The sequence below is a fragment of the Numida meleagris genome, chromosome 4 (assembly GCF_002078875.1).
Source record: "Numida meleagris isolate 19003 breed g44 Domestic line chromosome 4, NumMel1.0, whole genome shotgun sequence".
In the NCBI taxonomy this organism is placed as follows: Eukaryota; Metazoa; Chordata; class Aves; order Galliformes; family Numididae; genus Numida; species Numida meleagris.
The window spans coordinates 45003628-45026304 of NC_034412.1; the positions used below are offsets into that span (position 1 = coordinate 45003628).

General features: G+C 41.8%; 1 protein-coding gene and 1 long non-coding RNA gene across 3 annotated transcripts; one reads left to right on the forward strand and one right to left on the reverse strand.

Annotated features, from left to right (window-relative positions):
- On the forward strand, positions 496 to 13900 carry LOC110397501. The gene is made up of 4 exons (XR_002437816.1): positions 496 to 1054; positions 1385 to 7748; positions 10507 to 10582; positions 13770 to 13900. It is a non-coding gene; the product is annotated as an uncharacterized LOC110397501 (long non-coding RNA).
- Positions 13058 to 17628, reverse strand: ING2 (inhibitor of growth family member 2). 2 transcript variants are annotated; one of them, XM_021393833.1, is made up of 2 exons: positions 17315 to 17628; positions 13058 to 14334 (listed from the first exon to the last, which is right to left on the reverse strand). In XM_021393833.1, exons 1-2 carry the CDS (start codon positions 17502 to 17504, stop codon positions 13664 to 13666), a joined length of 861 nt encoding a protein of 286 aa, XP_021249508.1. In that variant the 5' UTR covers positions 17505 to 17628; the 3' UTR covers positions 13058 to 13663. The 2 variants fall into 2 exon arrangements, with proteins under 2 accessions (XP_021249508.1, XP_021249509.1); XM_021393834.1 differs by lacking the exon at positions 17315 to 17628 and adding an exon at positions 16631 to 16850.

The following is a 22677-nucleotide window of genomic DNA, read 5'->3' on the forward strand; positions in this document are numbered from 1 at the left end:
CAATGTACTTGCTAAGCTGGTATGCCAAGATTCTGTGGCCAGTGTTCAAACAAGCAGCTGGGAACTAATGAGTACTTCCTTGTGATCTCCAGGTAACGAAGGTTTAAAAGCTATATTCTGTCTTCTCCAGAAAAGAAATGTGCGACCAGTTTTTAAAAATACTTGAGTGGCCTGTGTTGTCTTCAAGAACATTTTTCTAAATTCTTCACCAGTTTTTTGAAAATCACACTGGCAGCCTTCCAGCAACTTTAGGTACCTAATTCTTTGTAAAATTCTTGCTTTTAGCCCTAACTTTTCTACCCAGCCAAGTTCCATCTGAAGGCAGCAGATTTCACCAATGACCTTATTTGCACCTTCTTCATTAATCATCTGAGTTCTCATCTAATTGTATTCAGCTGTATTCCAAATACTAATACCGCTGAGATAATATTTGGAAATCTGAAGACCATAGGCATGTGACCAAGTTACATTCTGTTCCTTTTGGAGGTGAGCAATTTCATTTCTGTTGCCACTTGTTAAATAAATGATAATTGTTCCTGTGGATCAATTCATTTCTGAAAGGCTCGTGCAGATGGGAATTTCAAATTATTGATATCATAATGAAAAAATCTTAAGTTACTGCATGCTCTGTGTTAGTGTATTTCAGCAATCTCTTCTATGAGAAATGTTTCGATAAGATCTCTTGGTGCTGTTCCCAGAACATGGTTCATGTGATATCAAAGAATCCTATTGTTTTGCTAGGGACCTTTTTGTCATTGGGAATTTGGACACTGGATTTGCATAGGGTTGACTAAGGCCAGAATACAAAGACAAAGATTCTGTGCCGTCTGTTCCGGAAGTCCATCTTCTGTCAAAGGCCACTGTATTTCTTCATCTACAAAAATTAGCGACCCGAGCTACCTGAGAAGTGGGAATTCTGTCTATACTCACTGTAGTACTAAGTAGCATCGTTGTCTCTCTAGACATCACACAAGGCCAGTGGACTTCACCTTTCTTTTTCATCTGTGACCCATAAATTTTCTCCATTGGCCAGACAGTCCTGGGGGAACTGAAGGTAAGCACACTGATAGTTTTCCTCACAGCTTTTTCATGGACCTCTTAAAGTCTGCAGCTGTAGACTGTCTATTTTGACTTCTGACTAAGTGCAAGGAGTCTACCATTGTTGTTCGCTGTAATTATTGACGGTGCAAGCTTTCATTGCCAGCTTATAATATGCAAAAGATGAGAAATAAACAGGCTTTCCAGAAGCCTTAAAATTGTAGTGACCAGCTAGTATGTGTATTGTGCATCCTTCCTTCCATGAAATTCTGTTTCAATTTATATAATCAAAAGGTTGTATCGGATGACAAGTGTCAATATTCATAATACTCAATATTTTTTGCAGAACTTTGGAGACCGGAGAAAAAGGTAAAACAAGAAATGGGAGAAGTGCAGCTTGCAAGTAAAAAACATAATGCCATTGATCAGTGACAGCTTAGTGGAGATGAGAAGGTGAGAACATCCTAATACGTCATATTTTGCTTTTATTAAAACTTATATTTGCATTTTCTTGCAAGTGTGCTAAATTTAGATCAGATGAAGTAAGTGGGATTACGCTCTGTCTTCTATTTCCTTGTATTTATAATTACATTTATTGAAATCTGCTGCACTGTAGGTGCTAGAATACAAATAACTAAAAATATCGTTGTTAAGACAAAATGATAAAAAAAAAATTATATCGCATAATGAAACAAATTGATTTAGCATTTGGTACGATGTAGATAATTTTTTTTATAACAAGACACAAAATTCACAGCATAACAGTTTCTCTCAAATCCCAAGGTATTGCTCTGCTTACTGATGGGAGGGTTATGCAACACCTGTTAGAATGCTGAGACACTGATTCGTCCTACTTGGTATTCTTCTTTTGTTTTGATGTCGCCCTTTCTGTCTTGCTCTCCCTCCACAGTTTCCATGACGATCGGGTATCAGGAAGTTCTTGATTAGGCAAGTGTTTTAGGGTCACAGTCATAATTAAGTCGATACCTTGATTGCTTGATTTTCTAAGTGGAAATTCTTTTTTTTTTTTTCTTAAAGATCAAATTTTACTTTGTATTAAAGACTTTTCAGCTTCATTGTGTTGTAACCAGAATGCCTTTTTTTCGAAAGATTGCAAAACTTATTATCTTTGCTATTTACTCTCATCTGCATATACAAAAATATATGTGCATATATAAGTGGACTGTGATTGCTTTGCTGTGACAGTTGCCCATCTACTGTATACAGTCTCAGCCCTGTGTTCGTTTCACATTATTTACCCTAATATTCTCAGTTGTTACTGCAGTGGATCAACAGATCAGCTGGAGAAGTTACATGTACACATTCAGTAATTCATACGTACATATGTGGATACATTAGAAAGGGCTTATGCCTAGAGCTCTGTATGTTTTTAAGGTTCCTTGACCAATACCAGCCATTTAACTACTCACATAAATAGATACATCCTTTTTTCAATTCTTGGTGTATACTTTTAATTAGATATACAATAAACAGTGTTGATGCACTTCTGCAGAATCTGCACAAAAGGTCTTGAGTTCGTGGATGACTTGTCAGAGGTCTCCTATCACATACGCTGTCTCACTGTGTTCAGTTTACAAGCCCATATTCTTTAAAGTAACACATCCATCCCCTTTCAATACAATTCTGTCGTGACTTACAGAGGCCAGTACCTGGTGCTTCCCAGCTACAGTGAAGAAGGGAAAACTGACTATCACACTGTTCAACCTAGAAATTGGAACAGTAGGCATTATGTTTTGTAAGCTTAAATGCACTGTTCATGTTGAAAAGTGACTGCTAGATGTAATATTTGTAAAAACAGCCAAGAGTTTGGATTGCAGGTATCTGCGTGAAACTGCTCAGAAATGATCAGCAAAGAAAGAATTACATACTGAACGTGTTCTCCTGTTGCTAAAAATTCACGTACTCATTTTGCCACTCATTTTCTCTCCCACCAAAAATTAGCAGTTATGAAAAATACTGTGAAACATTCTTCCTGTGATTCTTGAATAAGTAGAAACCAAAGCACAGAATTCAGGTTTGCTGCTTAGAATACGTGAACATCTGTCATATTTTCTGTGAGTGTGAAGAATATTACTATTTTATGATTAATTAATTACCTATGCACCTAGAAGAAAGCAGAGCTGGATGTCCCTTTGAGAGGTCATTTATTTCAGCAGCTCCCAAGTTTATTGTTATATTATTTCCTTGGGAAGAGGAAGGTCAGTCTTCCACATGGACTTTGTACCTCTATGGTAGCATAATCTCCAACACAGTTCAGTTTCAGATGAGGAATATGAGAAACGTGCAACAAGTCTCCAATCAGCTGGCCATTGGTGGTGCTCAAAATATGCCCTTATGTGGAATACACGTGGTGGCTTCACTCCCTTCCTGTCCTGGCTGAGATTAAATACATTCTTCAAACAGCTTTCAGAGGGAACTTTCAGGAGAGAAGGCAGGAAAAGGGGAAAGATCAGATTATATTCTGCTGGAGCTTTGTATGAGCCTCCAAGCATATGCCAGTACCCTCCCATAGCTCACTCAAGAACTGCTGATCAAATCCATTTCCCATGCTGAAAGGCAGGATCAGATATAATTAAACCAATGCTGACATGTTTGTCTAGCTTATGTTATAGGATCTTTGTAACTGGAGATCTTTACTTTCCAAAATAATTTGTCATTATGATTGGATAATGCTTTTTTTTTTTTCCTTAATGTCTTTTTTAAATCTTCAGTGGTCAGTGTGAAGGGCCATGCATTTTTGTACTTTTCACTTACATTGTCCTTTTCCTCTCACAAGTAAACTTTCTCATAACTGAGGACTACTGTTCACTTCAGTCCTCTTTTTTCTAAACTTTGTTCTGAATTTAATTAGAAGTTAATGTCTTTTACACCTTTTTTCTTGTTGCTTATTTGAACTCTATCCACCATTAAGTGTGGCTTACAAAACTGAATAGAAGGTCTTAAAACATGTCTTAAAGCAGCATTCCTTGTTTCATCTCCTTTAGCAATGTCACAAATTTAATGACATAGTTGTTGTCTTCTCTTCAAATACTTTTTAAAAAATTGTAATTAATACATTATATTAATCAATCATTAAAGAGCTTTTCCTGAAGACTAATATCAAATTAAGGATGGTGTTTTATCCGACACACTTAAAATGGCTATTTTTTCTTAGCTTTAGGTTTAAAAATGGTTGAAAAATTAACCAAATCTGTACCTCTTGGCGATTACTGATTATTCTAGCAGATTTTTGGAGTCATGATGGAAAACAGGTAAACTCCTGCATATGTTTGTGTTTTGTTATTATGTGTATGGCACACTATAATTACTAGTTCAAAATCCTCTATTGAATGACTCGCTCAGACAGGAAAAAAGTGAGGAAGCTGGCTAATGCTGATAAAGCTACTTCACAAAATACAAAGAGTAAATGAATAGATTTTGTGCTTCTTCTGGGGAATAAAAGATTTTGCACAAATTACTGTGAGGTGTCTTTTCAATGAAAATGACTCTTGCATCATTTTCTGCTACTCTGCTGCACCCTATCACTAAGGCCATTAAAACTGTGGTTGAGTATCTTACCAGATTTTTGCTACCTTAAAAGTGAGACAAATAACAGGTAAGTGATGGCCTGGAATGGCACATATATTAGTTTATATTTACACATCTGTTTTTTCAAACTGTTGTGTTCTTCTATACTGAAAATGCGCGGGACAGTTGGGCAGTCTTTACTCAAGGGCTACATGATTTTTTTTTAATTAGGCTTTGTTCTGCGTCACCTTTACAGATCAAATTTTGACCTGAAAAACTGTTCCAAGGTTGGTGAACACTCCTATTAAGCAATGTTGTATTTATATGTATATATGGCATACGTATAACTCACTTGTGAAAAGCCTCTTCTTTTTCCAGCTGAAGTAGGTCCTGATTATTCCATTCCAGAGTACATATCCAGTCTCAACAATACAAACATCATAGAGACACTCTGAGCTGAAGAAGGTACAAGTTAGAAGTCCAAGCATCAACCAAAATAAAGATATTCAGGGAAAAAGTGGTTAGAATGGCAGCCAGCCCTTTCCTCCATGCCCAACAACCCAGTGAGATTACAGCATAAGGCAACAGGATTCCTATGTCTATATTCATAGAAAAGTAAGATTTGGAAGAAACTTACCATCTTTTAAGGCTTGCACAGTAGTAATGAGAGACAACTGAGTGAAACTGTGCGTGCAAGTTGTTTAGAGCTCTTGGAATTTTGGTCAGTCTAAATAGTTGTGCTCTTTTGTGATCTAAGTATAACAGCATACGTGGTGATCTCCAGTGGTTTTTAAGGTTTAAACAGAAATCTCCTTGAAATGATGAACTGAAGTAAAACTAAGTCAAAGCAATTTTGCAGTTTATATTTTAACGGAGTTGATAATATGAGCACCACACTCTACTGAAACTTGTAATACCCTGTTAAATATTTTATCTTCCTCTGTTGTTCAAAAGCATGGCAAAAATTGCAATACCATAGTATTCAATTACTTCCCACTGAGTTTAACAATCCTCACCCATCAGCTCAGCCCTGTTATAGAGCCTGGCAGCGGATGATTTTCACCAGAACACATTAGTTAAATGCTTTCAGTTAATGCATTTAAACCTTCAGTGAAAGCCTGGGCTCTTTGCTGAAAGCACAAACAGTATCTTACAGGAGCGAGCTTAGTGCCATCTCATTAATCAGTGTTTGCATTACTGGCTTTTGTTCAAGAGCTTGTACACAGTGTCTCTCCTCATTTTTGCTATGCAAGGCAAAAATAAGGAGTTTCAACATCATAATGTGTTCATCTTTTTTTTATATATTGAGCCAGTTTTTGAACAGAATCTGCTTTGTGCACCTCAGCCAGTTATTCAGGCTGTTGGACAGGGGCACAGGCTGCTGAAAGTGTGTATGTGCGCAACACTTCTGGAGCAATGGCTGAGAAGGAAAGGTGCAAGCGCTAGAAAATGTCAGCAGTTTGTGTCAGTTAGAAAAGGAAAGGTGGCTGAAAGCAGCCAGCCTGGCAGAACTTGCTTCAGTGATAAAGACTTGAATGAAAGCATGTCTGTCATTTTTATGCTCATCAGATAATTGCATTTGGAAGCTGTGCTTAATTTAGTGAGAAGGGAAAACAGGACGAGAATCTGGGCACACTCTGCATATCTCTGTGTGGATTTACTTTGGCCATAAGGCTTGAGAAAGAGCCTTACCAAAAGATCTGTTGTTTTGGCAAGTACACAAACATAATCTTAAAATTAATAACTTTTCTCATGTTTAGTTTTTCAAGTAAGCTTCTGCCTCGAGGCTGTATTCCAAAATATCAAGATTTTTTTTTAAGCCTTCATGTAGAGATGGAATAGATAGAGGAATATTTCTGGTTACAGTCATCATGTTCTTCCTGCAATGCATTTCCAGAGTTTGAAATACTAGGAAAAGTTTTAAGTTTCCTTTAGGTTCATTTAATTCTGGTAAGTTTTAGTAGCTTTTTACAGTTGGCAGTTACTGAAGCTGCAGCTCATTTTCTCTAGCGCACTCCACGAAATCAGCCTTTCAAATCTGTGGGTGCTTTCTTTTCCACTGCTGTACCTCCTGCCAGCAAGTGCAGGTGACAAGTCATTAAATATAAGAGAGTTGTTAGCAAAAAAAAAGTTATTTAATAAAAGACTTGTGTCTGACCTGCTTCCCCCAAACCAATTATGTCTCCCTGGCAACAGTCACAAGTGTGTGACAAAATAGTCAAGACTTCTCTACAGAAAAATTAAAATACTTAAAATGTCACTTTTCAAGGAAGCATCCTATTTTATACTCAAACAGTTTTCAAAAGTGCATAGCGTGCTGCTATGAAGACACGCCTTTCAGTTCAGTAAAGCGTCATCAGCTAATGCATCAAAGTCCACTCCTCACGACAAGCAGGGCCTGCTGCTGCACAGCCATGAGAATTAACGTGCTCACAGGTAGGTATTTCTTCTGAAGTCAACTTTAGAGTAGCTCCAATGTGGTAATCACAATGGCTTAGGCCACAATTTCATTCTAATGTTCTTTCTACAAAGTCACCCTGAAGTACCTTCACAGTCCACCACAAATATTTTAATACATAACAATACTAAATAAAATCATGAGATAGATGAATTTGCCACTCTGGTGTACTCTGTCATTAGATTGCAGCATTAAAAATCATAGCCAAGAAAAGTAGGCGTTTTTACGTAGAAAAATTCCAGTGGTCTTTTTCTGTATGATTTCAATTACCACTACTCAACACTTCCAAGTTCTATGAAATTAATATCAACGGTTCTTCGCAGAAGTGGAAATTCTGGTGATCTAAATGTGAGTCAGAAATCCTAGTCACCATTTCTAAACTTCTTGAAAAGTCTCCCAAAAGCCGTTTGATAACAAGATTGTCTGCAGCCAGTGTCTCAGCTCTACTGGATAACTGTAGAGCTCACCGTGTTCAGCTGACATTGCAGTTAGCATCTCACTATTACATCCTGGGGGGGAGGGGAAGGAACCTAATTTTACTTTGTTTGCTTTTCTGATGGAATTTACCATATATGTGTATTTGAATTTTTTTTGTTCTTAGGATTTAAGTTTTGGATTCATTTGAGTGCTGGGATAAAGTTATTCCGGGTTATGAAGGCTATGATCACTGTGATCTGCCAACTCCAACTACTGGAAGGAGGAGCAAAAGCAGCCCCGTCTGCAGGTCTGTAAAACTGATTGTTGTACCGGTAACACTTCTACAACTCTATTTCTCATCCCTCTACAGAACACGAAAATAGATGGCCTGTTAAACATTTACAAGGTTCTCTCTTTGAGAAGGCAATAATGTAACTACACAGCAGGCTGCAGCTTTAGTATGGTTTTATTATCTTCTAGTTTTGAAAAATGATGGGTACTTTCTCATTTTAAATGGGATATTGGGGACTTACACTTTGCTTATCTGATGAGGCCAAAAGAAGCCTTAGAATAATTTTGTGATTGCACTGAAAAAGTGCAGCAGGTGACAGAGCAGGGGGCACGCAGCCAATGGTCCACAGACAGCAATTAAAGGGACTCTTGAAGGCCTGAAAAGCACCTAGTGCAGAAAGGACAGGGTCTCAAGTAGTCAAAGAGCAAGAAGGCCAGGCTTAATAAATAACAATACCAGGTAATCTCCACGTGAACAGCAGAAAATTGGTTTTGCTGTTGTTTAACATAAATTCTCTCTACTCTAGACTTTTGAAGTCCTTTTTTTCACCACTCAAACTAATAACCTATTTGTATTTATAAATATCTTGAGCAGCAAGTAAATGGCATTTCCATGCAATCTGTCCATCTCCCTCCCCTCTCCATGTCAACAACAACAAAGCAATACTCTTCCCCCACCACCAGCAAATGTAGTTATTGTGGTAATCTCACACAGTACCCCTCTGAGCTGCTGCCTTCCAGATGAACCTTGTTGTATCCTTCACTGGAAGACTACAGCAGCAAGTAAAATCTTGTCTTTTCCTCAAAAGTACGGAACGAATAAACGCACGTAAAACTTGTCAGTTTAAAATTAATTCGGCATCTAATTACATAGCACCCTGTTTGCCTCCCACAAAAATCTTTGCCTCACTGAGACCCTGCAGAGGCAGAATGAAATTTGGGGTGGTATCTGTAATCCTTACCATTTCTTCGCTTGACTGGTGACCTAAATAAAACTTTCAGTATTAGGTTTTTCCAAGATGTAATTTATACTATGGCTGTCAGGAGTTAAGATAGCAGTTGCCATGGAGCTTTAATCTTTTTTTAGGCTTTAGTCAAAGGAAGCTGGAAGTCTGCATGGTGAGTAGAACCCTGCTCATCAGAATTTTATTTAAATTGGGACAGGATTTTACCCTAATTTTTCTAGTGGAAGTTATTCTCAAAAGTTCTCAAATTCATTTTAGTCTAGTCTTTTTCTCAGCAGGAGATGGGAGTTTCCTTTTAGGCTTCTTAAATCACGTTACATTCAAACACAGAAGTACCCTGTTGCTTCCCCTCGCCTCCAACTATAAGCAATAACTTTCTACTAGTTATATACACGTGGCTAATCACTGGAGTGAATTCACTTACTAGTTTTACCATTTTCAGTGGAGATGCTCTCTAGCAATAAAACATTTGGGAGAAATTTATTTTTTATGTGCCCAGTAAGTGCTAATCCCTACACTGTAAAATAGGCCGTCAGTAAAGGAGAAGTAATTACATTTGAATCTGTATATGTGCTATTTATAACTTCCTTGATGTATATTTAAGAAAAACAGAAGTGTGCAATGGGTGAAGTACCTCTCTGAGAAATACAAAATTGGCCATGCTACAGTCAGTGACATTCTGCTAGAGTGCAGTGCTGTCTCACTCCTTGCTGTCTGCAGCAGAACAGAGAAGCAGTACAGTCTAACTTCAGCAGTTAAAACTTTAAATGTTCCCTACTTAGCAAACAGAAAGAATGGAAGGAGATGAAGATCTAGGTATCCTATTTCTAAGCTATAACAGATGAGTTGCTTTTTCTTTGCACATTTTTTTTTTCTCTGAGAGCCAATGACTAGATAGGGTGCCTTTTGGGACTAATACATCTGTCACTTGAGTTGAAAACAAGATTCAGCAAGAGCTACCAAGATAGTATTAGCTTTGACATATGCAACAGAAGAATTTCAGATATACTGCCTGACATGATGAAGTGTCTTCAGGATCTGGAGAAGCTTTTATCATTGTTCTGTTAGATACAGGTGTGTCAGATAGCACAGAGGGAGAAAAAGTCTACCTTAAATTGCAGCATTTAAAGCAAGAAGAGCTTTTATATGAAACCTATGGAATTGTCTTCAACCTGAGGTGCCAGTATCAAAAACTTACTAAGCTACTAGAGATAAGAGATACGTATGCAGATGAGAGGGAGAAAGAACTTGAGGCCCTTAACTTTGCTAATGTGGCAGTCGCTATATTTTCGTCCCAAACACACTGGTTGGACTTCAGGGGAACTGAACAGGGTACAGTTCAGTCCCACTGAGTCTAAAGAACAAAATCCCAGATTAAGACTTCAAAAATTGGATCTGTTATGTCAGCAGTGGTACAAGTTATAGCAGTGCCAAACTGCTCATTTTTATGAGTTCAGGTGAAATGTAGTATCTTCTTCCGAGCTAAAACTAGTGACCTTTAAATGGAGAGATCTTCAAAATTAGCAAACGCCATCTTTACAAAGGTCTCATCCTTAGATAAATTCAGGGCAAATTGGGCATTTCACTTAGCAATCTTCGTACAAGCTTCAAAACTTGGCAGTAGCACATTTACCATTTTGGAATTTGTAGGCAACATGTTTGGCAGGGAAATGGTTAAAAGTAGCTTAAGTAGATGAATTATAGTGCTTTTTAGCAATTAATAGGTACAAACACATAATGGCATGCAGAAGACTACATTTAAGGTATTTGTACCTATTGTATCTGATAGTCAACCATATTTGAATTCAGGTACCTTACACAACAGCAACTGGAGGAGTTGTCTACGGATCTTGCATAGTGCTCAAGACCAGCCTAGAAAAATGCAGTAAGTGCTGGAGATACCAAAATGGCCTCACAATATAGGCAGTAAATACTATTAAATAGCTCATCTTGTTTTCAAAACACTACGCTTCCTATTAGTTTTATTTTTGTTTGGTTTACAATTCGATTAAATGACTGTTTTGTCAGAATTAAACTGAGTGATAGGACAGTGATCAAGAAACACTCTTGATCTAGTGCCATTCCCTATAAATAGTTACGAGGACGTTTTACTGCTGATGAACTCATGTTACTTCTGAAAGGCAAAAATCAAGAACGTACAAGTGCACCATATTTTCATATACTCAAAAGCTAAGCCTGACATCTGATCCACACTGAATTAAGATGAAGTATTAATTTTCACACAGGAAGCAGTTTCCTTTTCTATCTTTATACACTTCTATCAACCCGCAGTTTGTTGCCCGGATTTGTCTTGTAAGAAGCTCATTTTGCTTTATGATAGCTAATACACGTTTTCAAGCTTAACCGATTTAACAGCATTTACTTCAGTTTCACTAGTGAAACTCATGCACTCATTTTCTCCACTTACCTTTGATTTCGTAGTAGCATCTTGTGTGTCTTCAGTAATTACCATTGAACTTGCACAATAACAGATGTAAACCCACGAAATCTGGACTTGGGTAAAAAAAAGGCAGTGAAACGCTAAATGCCAGATAGCATCAGGTCTTTTCTCATGCAGGTTTTAGCAATGACTTGGGAGTATTTAAAGTGGTAATTTTAGATGCACCTGCGGATAGCTGAGGTACCTTGCTAACCTGCTTATAAACTAGTACTGAATTACTGCTGCTATTGAGTGAGCTCAGGTATTAGGAAAGCAAATGCTGTTTCCCCAGCATATCTTCACTGGGAACCTGAAGAATTCATACGCCCTACCAGGAGGGCTGTCAGCGTAAAGTATCTCTAATGCAGGGATGCTTTATTTGAACCACTCTGAGAATATAAACTTTTCTTTCTGTAACACCACAGCATATGCTGTTCATACCTCACCAATTACTCCAGATGCTTATATAAGGCTCCTGAACTCTCTTCTTCTGTATTCAAGACTGTATTCTTGATATACCCAGTAGAAATTCAAGCATAGTTTTCAAGATAAATTAGTAATGTTAATAGTCACAATTTCACTGTTACTTTGTTACTGTAATTCCAGCGTTTACTTGAATGGGTGTGTCTTTTGTCTGTTTTTGTTTTAATGCTAGCAAGCATCACCATCTTATATGCACTGCTTACTGCAGTACGGCGCTCCCCTGCGAAGCTGGTCTACATAATAAAACTAAAATTTTAGAGCGACGACTCAAAAACATTCACTTCACGCTCCCCTGCCATATGTTACCTAATATTACTTGCAAATGCTAAGTCCTGTTAAGGAATCAGATTCTAATTGTGGAAATATACTCGGATTTTGTGTAGCTTACATAGAGAGCTGTGTATCGATTGATACCATGCGACCGAGTAGCACTAAGTGCAGCACACCTGGCCCTCCAGCCCCAGCCAGCACAGCCCTCTAGTGGAGATGCAGGAGCAAGTTCTGATGGGATTCCACTGTGGCTTGCTTCTGGTCCCCCACCTTCCAGACCGCTCTCAACTCAGCCTAACTGCTTTCCAGTCAGGCTTGGCCAGAGGTGATCTCTCTTCTTCCCCTGTGCCCTCACAGATGACCTTAGCAGCAAGGAACAGAGACCCGTGCAGACTTAAGAGCACTTGCAGCCCACCTGGAGCAGGAGTGCAGGTGCTCTCTGATTGCCTTGCCAAGACCACCTGGGCACAGGCAGTCTCCCGAGGAAGAACACTGCTGAGCAGTAACTAAGTGCAAGCTTCAGTACACCATTTATTTCTCTGTCTCCTCTATTAGTGTTTCCTATTGCAAAGGAACAGAAGCAGCTGCTTCCATCATTTTTATTTTTCCAGTTCTGCTATGGGGTAGAGGTGAAAAAAGTAATACATCTTTTTACTACCAGCCAAGCTCAGACGCTACCATTATACCTCAGGACAATACTATTACTTAGCCTGTCAGAAGCCTGCTGGGATTTGTTTACTGGCTCTATTTCCATCATGCTTAAATTTGTTCTTTTAATTATTTTTAGTATTTATCAAAGCCTTAAGCAAAAGCTTTTGCTTTCAGGCCTTTTAGATAGTTGCTCAAGTCCAAGAACTGTGGTGCTGTGCTTAACCCTGGCTGTGGCCACATCAAAAAAATACCACTGAAGGAAATGCAAAATCAATGTCCCAGAAAAAACGCATCGTATTTCAGCTCTTTAGAGATGATGATGAAAATTTCATCACGTTTGCAATTGCTGTTCCCTGAGATATCTACATCCCCTCCATCTTTCTACCACTTCAAGGCTTATATAGCCTTGAAGACCACATCAAGATGCTCAGCACAACCCAAACAAAACCCACTATGAACACCCAATACTGCTTATAAACCACAAGTCCGTCAAATCCAAAAATTGACTCCCAAGTGTAAAGTCACAAAGACAATAGTTTAATATTGACAAAAAAAAAGCTTAAGTTAGTGGTATTTTCTTCCTTGAAATAACATACTGGTCATATGAGAGTCACTGAAGAGGTCTGCTTTTAGCTCGGAAGACTTTTACAGTTACAGCTGAATTTAAAAACCCTATTCCTAAATGCGTGATGTTAACACAAAACCTGGAAACTTAAGACCTGGGATGAAGAACAAATTCAGTTGTTAAGATGACAGCAGTTAGGTGAGGCATTTCGCTGCCTTCTCCCTAACATGAAAGAAGTTATCCAGTATCTTTCCCACCACCATTATTTCAAGATTCACAAGCTGTCATTTTTAAAATACTAATGGGGTTAAATTGAAATTGAGCGCCATATGCTTGTAACGTCTTCTGTGAAGGTCTGAAGCCACCCTGTTTCAACTATTTGGTTATTCAGTGCAGAAAGTTAAAGATCACAGAAGGTATAACAGCTTTTAATACTCCATTAATATTATAGATTAAAAATTATTGCATAGTCTTATGCATCTCCTAAAACAGCGTTCTCTGGAAATTAAACATTTCAATATAAAAGGAGCAACTCTTTAAAACACGAATTGCGTTCACTACCTCGATCTTCTATCCTTTTTTGATTTGTCAGTACATTTGTCCATAGTTTTCTCGTTATCGCCTCTGCACTTGGGGCAATACCATTTCCCCTTTGGTTTATAGGTGAGTCCAACGCACGAGAAGTGGAACCACTCAATAGGACACTGTTCGTTATCACATCCTATCATTTCGCCGTAAGACACTTGGTTACATAAGCAGTAAGTTGGTTCATTGGGATCGATTGCAAATTCCACAGGTGAAACCTCTCTCTCTTGTTTGGCTTTGGAGCGTTTTTTCTTCTTGGAAGATTTGGATCTTTTCTCTTTAGGCGGCTGATCGTCGCAGTCATCGATCCCATTTGCTATATGGCACAGATCGCGGCTTTCACTGGTTCGCTGCCGACGAGGTCTACGCGAAGATCTCTCTGGCTGGCAGGACTCCATCTTTGCCTTTTCTAGAGGCTTTTCGTTTTCAGACAGATCTTGAAAACACTGAGAGTGTGTTTCCATCTGTCGGGCTCTATTCTCTACCAGTTCTAGCATCTGAGTAACTATTTGAATTTTTTCATCTCCGAGTTCTTGACTGTTGATTAAAGCGCGCTGGAGATGCTGCTGCAAGCGTTTCTTCTGAACAGGATCGTTTTCTGACTTGTATTTTTCATAGACATCGTCTATTTCTTTCAAAGCTTCTACAAAATGAAGATAATAGGAATAATTACACAAGGTAGAAGATACATTTCTGTATTTTTCTTGAGCATGTTCAAAGCGATGTGAAATAGTACGAGTTTTAATTATAGTATACCCTAGTGGGCTAGATCAGGTATTTAATTCAAGTTACACGTGAGCATCAAATCAGTGTTTAAGATGGTAATCTGTCGCATGAAAAGTTTCTTAAGTTCTAAGACAAAGCAAGACAACTTCGACCACTGCAGAAAGGAAAGGGTAAGACAAGAAAGGTGACCACTGCTGCCAATGTGAGGTTAGTCCAAATACTGACTCAGCATCTGACAAAGCAGGATTTTTTGTTGAGATTGCTTGTTAGTTACAAAGCCCTGGCCTACAAACCAAAGCAGGAGCTTGTCATACCATAGGAAGAAACTTAGAAATCACTATAATCATGCGTAATTCACGTAACCATCATGTAACGCTCCAGAATTAGGATATGCAGATCCTCTGTCTCCCTCTTCTTAAACACAAGGTTTAGCATTACATTTTCAACTGCACTTTGTTGTAACTAAGTATGACTACGGAGGTTACACGTTAGCAAATGTACAATCAGGATTTAAGACAACTTCAAACCACTCAAAGCGGTGTTCATTGTACCAAGAAGTTACAGCAAATTGTGTTTTACATTGAGGCAGAACTTTTCAGAATAGGGGACCTGCAGCTTAATGCATCACGGGATGTTTTCAAGCTGCTAGTAGCAAGTGGTTCACAGTTTCACTCCTAGGCTTTCTGCTTTTTCTTGCACATCACGCAAAATAACTGAGTTGCTGCGAATCACAAAACTTAGGCCTTCAAAGCAAGTTTAATGAACCCAAATATGAGGCTAACAAATACCGCATGAGACTGCCTTTGTCTGTTCTCTACGTTTTCCATTTTAATGTATTTTAAAAGAATATTTTCCAGACCAAAAGTGACACTGGATCTATACAAGACAGAGGAACTGCTGAAGCAGAAGGAACTAAATCAGTAGAGCTGACAGCGAGATCTGATGGGGTGCTAGATGCTGTACTGATTCTTTCAGAAATAACTTACAGATTTTGAACAAGTGAATTTATGAACGATACTCAACTACTTCCAAGACCAGAACGTACGCAGAACAATTTCTCTTTCTGCAGACCTCTGTTTTACAAACTGTCTTTCATTTTTAAATAATTGTCTGCTTTGTACAGTTCTGGAATGATTCAAGTTCGCACTAAATGGAAGCCACAGTTATTATCTCAATGTTGTTCACAGTGATTTTTTTCCTGCTGACATCTTGAAACAGCAGCTTAAGTGCGAACAGCCACTTTTTACTATAAATTCTGAAACCTGTATGGAAACAGAAACTAACAGTGCTTTGTTCTACTCCAGACCTTCACCAGGGGAAGATAAAGTCAGTGCTCTGCCCATCTAATAACTCACACAGCCTATTTTTTCTCAATGCCAGTACTCCGGCTGTCATTGAAAACACAGGCTTTGTTTTCCTACAGCTTCAGCTGCATCTGTTGCCTTGACAGGGAAAAAAAAATAAGCTCCTGAAAAGTGCAGAGTAAGGCACTCTGTAGAGTCTGAAGAAGTAGAAAGACATTATCAGAGGACAGTATTCTGCTGCCACATTCTCTCCTGTCCAGCCCCCTGCGAGGCAAAAAAAATAGAAGTGCTGCAAGTGTAGCAGCAGATGTCCCACACAGGGAATGCCCTCCCTGGGAGAACCCACAGGCTTTTTCGTAGTGACTGAGAAAAAAATTCCCTCTGCATTACTGACACCTTTTGAATCAGTCACTCCCTGGATGCAGCTGGTGGCTATACGCCTTAAATGCATCACCATCAGGACAAATGCCCTCCCATTCTCTAAAGGGTAACCAAGTTTCTAACTAGTGGAAGGAGGGAAAGAATTTTTGTAGCGACAGAGACACAAGTTCACTGAAGTACTTCCTTATTAATCCCTACGACTGGAGGAGGTACCCCTATGTCCAGCTAGGCAGCTTTAAAACCTCTGCTTAAAAAAAAAAGGCTAAAAATAATAAACCAGGACCAAGTGTCCATTGCAGTTAATCTGCTTAAGTTTGGTGGGGCTGAGAAAAAACTAAAAGGGTTCCATGGGAGCAGCTTTGCCCCTCCCGCAAGCAGCATCGCTACCTTTTACACTAGCCAAACCACAGCACGGGTACTTTTCGGAGATCTCTGGGCCTGGGTGCTGCAGCCCATGCTTGTCCCAAGGGAACAGGCTCCCACCCGCGCTGTCAGCGGAGTAGCATGGCAGTAACTAGAAATACAAACCCCACAGCTGTGCAGCCCGACAGCACGAGGTGGAGGGAGCCCAGCCCCTGCACGACAGGCGTTTCGGAAGCAGCGGGCTCTCTGACCACAGTTGGGGCTGACCGCCTCCTGACGGCCCCGCGCGCCCCCGACGGGCACGGTGCCCAGCGCTCCCAGTGCCGGGCAGAGGACAAGGGCTCGCAGCGGCCCCGCACCCCCGGGCCGCGGACGCATCAGCGGAGAGCAGAGGCCGCGCTAACGCTGAGCGCTGCGGTCAGAGCAGTTGAACCAGCGCAGGGTGCCGAGGCGGGCTGCGAGCGGGGGACTGCGCCGCAGCCCCGCACCTCGTGCTCGCAACCTGCACCCCCGCCTCCGCGGGGCTGCGCTCAACGCTTCCCCTTCCACTCCCCGCCTGATTTTAAGCTGAGAAGGGAGGCCGGGGCCTAACGCCGGACGCGGAGGCTCCGCGGCTCCCGCTCCCCGGTCTGCCAGGGGCGGGGCCCCTCCCGGCGGACAACGAGCGCGGCGCCCCGGCAACGCCGCCGCTCCCCGACCGGGCCCGGCGAGGGGCCGCAGCCCGGAGCCCCGCTCCCCGCGCCGGGCGCATGTGCGGCGGGCGGCCGCCCCCCGCCAGCGCCGCCCTCCCCTCCGGTCCCTCCCTTCCCTCCCGCTGCCCCACGGCGGAGGCCGCGTCCCGGAGCCCACCTTGGCACCGGGTGTCCACCTCCCGCAGCAGCGACACGTTGCGCTGGATGTCCAGCGGCAGCGACTCCACGCACTCCAAGTAGTCTTGCACGTAGAGCGAGAGCAGCCGGGCCCGCTCCCCGCCCGGCGCCGCCGGCCCCGCCACCAGCTGCGGCCCCGCCAGCATCATCCCCCCGCGCCAGCCGCACATCCACCGCCGGCACCGGCTCACGGGGCAGCCCCCGCCCGGCCCGCTCCGGTCTCCGGTCCCCGCTCCGGCACCTTCTGCCGCCGCCGCCCCTCTGCCCGCGAGCGGCTGGGCTGGTCCGGGACGCGAAGTGAGTGCGCTTCTGGGCCGGGCTGGCCCGCCCCGCCGCGGGGTCCCGCGCCCCTTCCCACCCCTGCGGAACGGCCGCCGCCGCCGAAGCAAAACCCACTTGGAGCCCCCGCCCCTGATCGCCTAGCTACGCGCATGCGCGAGGCCCTGCCCTTATAAGGCGCGGCTAGAGGCGCTGCGAGGGGTTCGCATTCTCCCGCCTTCCTCTCTCGCGCGCTCCTATTGGTCCGGCGGGCGGGAGGGGGCGGGACATACTGCAGGGGCGGGGCCTCCCTTAAAGGCCAATGCGCTCTCCTTTTCTCCGCCCGCTCCGCCGCGGGCCGAGCGCCGACTCCGCTGGGAGCAGCGCGGGATCGCTGCCGGACGGAGGTACCTGCCGGCTGGCTCTCGGCACCCCGCGGCCCCATGGCGGCGCGCGGCCGGACGGCTGTGAGGCGGCGGCTCGCCCCGCCCCTCCCCAGGCGCCCTGGCATCGCCGCGTGTGGGCGGGCGGCCGTTGTGGGGGCGTTGAGGCGCGGGATCCTCAACGGGCGCGGCGGTGCTGGGAGGACGCGGCCCGTGCGAGAGGGCCCCCACTTAGCCCTACGACAGTGAGTGTGTTGAACCTCTCTGCTTTCAACTGGTCAGGAGGAAGCTCTGCATCGTTTTATGCTCTTTGTCTCATTTTTGCACCAATAAATTCAGGAAATGAAAGTACCCTAGGTGCCTTCCCTCCCATTAAGTGCACAGTGCTGACACTGTACCGCGTGGTGTTCATTGCTGTCGCTTCCGAGTACCTGAAAGCTGAGTGACCGAATCCTTCCCTGTAGTACCAACCAATAACACTGCCCAGGCAGAGGGCGTGACTTACGTACCAGAGCAGAAGCAGCTGGATTAATATCAGTGACACAAAAGGCTTTAGAAGGATGTTGCCTCTTTTAAGGGCAGCAGTAAGTTTGAATGGTTGTCGCGTTCTGCTGTGTTATGAGGAAATAAAACTGAGAAACAGATTTCTGCTACACAGCAGAGAAGTAAAGCAAAAATGCTAATTAAAAAGTGTTATTTAAAATTCAATGTTAATTACAATTACATGTTAATTAAAAACAACATTTTGGCTTCACTTTTGACTGCTTTTTTTCTGACAAATTATGTAAGCAGCATTGGTAAAAAGGAAAAAAAAGCCTGAGAAAGTAATTTTAGAGTAACTTGTAAAATACGCTGCTGGTGGTTTCTGTGCTAAAAAGTGGCTGTTTGTCACTATGTGGGAAGCCGTATCTAAGGTACAGTGGAGATCAGCTAGCATTTCCTGAATGAAAATGTTGTTTGCTGCTATTTGAACGCTAAAGTAAAGATTTAATTTTGAGCAGTCTAAGAATGCATCAGTTACGGTAGACCAGCTCTCCCCAGGAAAAAGAAGCCTCAGCTTGCCGCATGCTTGAAGCCTGGAGCGGGACAGGAAATCCAGAAGAGCAGGCTGAATTCTCTGGTTTGATAATGCCATGAAGTGGCTAGTAGCAAGCGCTTGAGAATTTTAATACCAGATTCTGTGTTGCAGCTTGATAGCCCCTATGACCTGACTTCATCTGTTCTTTTGATGACTGTGAGGATAATCTGGAGATAAGAACGGGCATGGTAGAGGATGGTAGGTTCTAGGAAAACTTTGCTACTTGAAGAGATGGTCAAGCAGAAAGATCATGTAAGTGTACCCTAACCCTCTCCACTAAGTGGAGAACTGTCAGCATTCACAATGGTATCAGAGATGTCATTAAGTTATCTTGAAAAAGCCTGCTCAAATGGTTGTCTTCCAAGACTAAATAACACAAAATAATAATATATTCAGTTTGTTTGTATGTCTCTAAACTATCCCCACTTTTCATAGAGAAAATGACAGCTTTGTTCCTTTGTCATTTCCCAGTCTATTTTTAAGAGTCCTTGTCTGAGTATTCCTCTTGTGAAAGATTATTTCATCACGTTATAGATTTACTATGATAAAATATTTTCAGGTATTTAATCTAAACATTATTTTCCCCATTTGCAGTTTTGCCTCTATTCCATCTTTTGTCATCCTGACTTTATGTCCTCAAATCACAGCTGGTTCCTGTCACCTAATAGTGCACAAGTTGGTTACATTTTTTTCACTTTTCCACTGAAAAGCCTAGGAAGCATTTCAGCCTATGAAAAATAATAAGAAAAAGCAGCATTATTGATGAAGACAAGTCTAATGAGGGATTGCAGTTGTGAAGGACACACCTAGCATTTAGTGGAAATGCTCAAAAGGTGATGGCAGGGTGCTTCTAAGCAGAAGGATCAGAATTGATTTTGATTGTATGTGATAGTAGGAACACTTATCTGGTTTCCAGGGGAAGAATAACTGTCCAAGATACTAAGGAAAGAAACGCAAAAGAAAAGAAAGAATGAGTGCAAGCCAGATGGGCTATTTGAAAAATCAGCTGCAAAAAGCAATAGGCCATAGAAAGTTCATATGGAAAGGCCAAAGGTGGCCTCTGTATAGTGGATAATTGAGGAAGAGGCTGCTCTTTCCGGGGCTACAGAGATAGTGTGTTTGTCCAGGTAACTTATTCTTGAACAAGTTCTCTGACATCGGCTCATCCAAAAAATACACTTCCCTGTAATGTCAGGTTTGTCATTTTTGATCTTCCTTAATAATTAGGCTTCATTTGTCTGGTGGAATACAAATCATGCTGAAGCAACCATTCTTATTTTTCTCTTTCACTTACACAAGTGTAAGACATCTAAATTTAGACATTGACTAAACATCAGATCATTTGGATAAGGTGATAAACTAAACCAGTACATCTCTTAAAAACACTTGGAGCTCAGGAGGGTCAGGAGTCAGGAAATGGTCTGCAAGGGCAGGACTCTGACCTCAGCTTCTGGAGTCCTGCCTGAGAGATTGTTCTGGCTGACAGCTAAATCCACGTGAAACAGGAGCTTTTGCTTCTCTGAGAGGGGTACTTCCCCCATCATATAGAACGTAGACACGTCCAGCCATAGCTGAACTAACATGTCTCTTTTTTCCTCCCATAGAAACAGCTTTCACATGACTCTTCCACCTTATTTACTGTTTTAAAGCATATACAGTTGATGGATTTACTTTTTTGCTCCAGTGTGACTATGCCAAAAGTCTTGGAAAGTATCCAGGTGTAGTTCAGGGAAGCCAGGTGAGGAGTGGTAATGAGTTAGTCTCATGCAAAGACGTCACAATCATTTTATTGTATTACTTGAGGCCTGAAGCTTGATCCTCCTCCGTTCAAGTCAACAGAAGGGTCTGGCTGACTGATGGAAAAGAGCAGAGCCCTTACTGCCAAGGATAAGCAAAGGATTTTTCATGTGTTCTTACATAAGCTACGTGCTGATGCCATACTGTATTTCTGTGATTCTGCTACACAGCATAGGTCATGTGAGAACCATTCTTATTTCTTTCTCTTGTGAGGATCAAATGCACAAATCACGCCTCTACCATCAAGTTTGTGAAATGAGAGCCCCCAGCACACCTGCAGGAAGTTTCAGTAGTTGATCAGGTAGTTCCATTTAGACTGTAGACTATTAATTAAGACTGTTAAGAGTTGATTACCAGGATGCATTCAAGGATTTCTCAACATACAATGTTACTCTGCTGATGTATCGCTTAGTACCATGGTTAATTAATACTATGCTAGGAAAAACATTTTAAAAGATAGTGAATAAAACTATAAAATAATAGAGTTTATGCGCTTGAATCACCACCAGTCACCTGCTGAAAGCCTGGCTTAAGGCATTTGTAATGCTGTTGTGTATGTGGATGTTTTCCTTTCCACATCGGGAAATAAAAGTGGGAGTAATCCACTGTAAACATGTCTTGCCCTAAAAATGTCTCCACTGACTATAAGGGGAGTGCAGGTCTACTGTCACAGATGTCAGCAAAATGAATTCCATTCTGTATGCTGAAATTGGGTAATTACGTGCCCATAGTTACCAGTTACGAATTTCAGATGCTACAGAATTCCCCTGAAGAATTGTAAAGAGTTCTGTCATACTTCATTAAAACTCCGTGCCAACCAGGAGGAAGTTTCATTTCATTTCCTTCCCATTGTGGATTTGTTTTCTCTTTGAATTCTACTTAACCAAAGCTAGTACAAATGATTTATCTCTTGTGCATCTGAAAAGTCACTGCAAACAAATAGTACCCAAGAGTAATGTCATATACTCAGAATAACTTTGTTGCACCAAGGCGCAAGTGCTGCGTGTTTCTTAGAGGTGCTACTGCTATGCAGATTTTCAGTGCCACCATTTACTTCAAATTACTAAAAGTGGGTATTGTTCTGTGCAAGTAACGTGTGATTGATAGACAATTTTTTCAAGAACTGACAAAAGTTTACATTAGCAATGTGACACGGACAACTGTCCTCCCGTAATCAGGTCTGGCCAAATCATGATTTTAGGTGTGTGCGAGAAATGAAGTTATTCGTAGCCTAAACACTGATCCTTTCTGGCTCCAGATTTAGGATGGGGGCAGGGCTGGGTCCAGGAGTAACGAGGATATCTGACTTATAGTGGAGGTACCTTTGTGGCGGTAGGGGAACCACCTGGAAGGCACACAAATACAAGTTAACTGTCGTTAAGTGGATGAAGAGCGGCATGCTGTGTAATGCACAACATTCCAAAAATGCACATTTAAGCAGAAAAGCTAAAAAACGTCTTCTGCAGAGCAGTTACTGCTGTTGTTTTCTCTTCTGTTTGCAACTTAGAAAGCTGGGGCATGGATCTGTTGAGTCGAATGGGGAGATGGTACCAAACTCTTGAAACGTACACTTTCTCCCTACGTCTCGGGACCACTAGGCCATCTCTGCCACTGCCACCTCAAGTCAAGTTTCATCTCCGATGCATTATCTCCTCTTAAGAAATCTGAAGAGCAGCATTTCCCGCCATTTACAAGTGATAGGATTTTGCTTCCACACAGAGAAAAGCAGCCCAAGTTGTTATGATCCTGGAGCGCAACCTCTAGGGTGCCCAGACGAAATGCACCCACAAGTCGCTGCACAGCTTCAGCTTCCTCCTGCTGCAGAGG

Coding starts and splice junctions, on each gene's coding strand:
- ING2 (XM_021393833.1), bottom strand. CDS start 17,504: ATGTGCGGCTGGCGCGGGGGGATGATGCTGGCGGGGCCGCAGCTGGTG. Junction 14,335..17,314: donor GGTGGACACCCGGTGCCAAG/GTGGGCTCCGGG, acceptor TTCATTTTGTAG/AAGCTTTGAAAGAAATAGAC.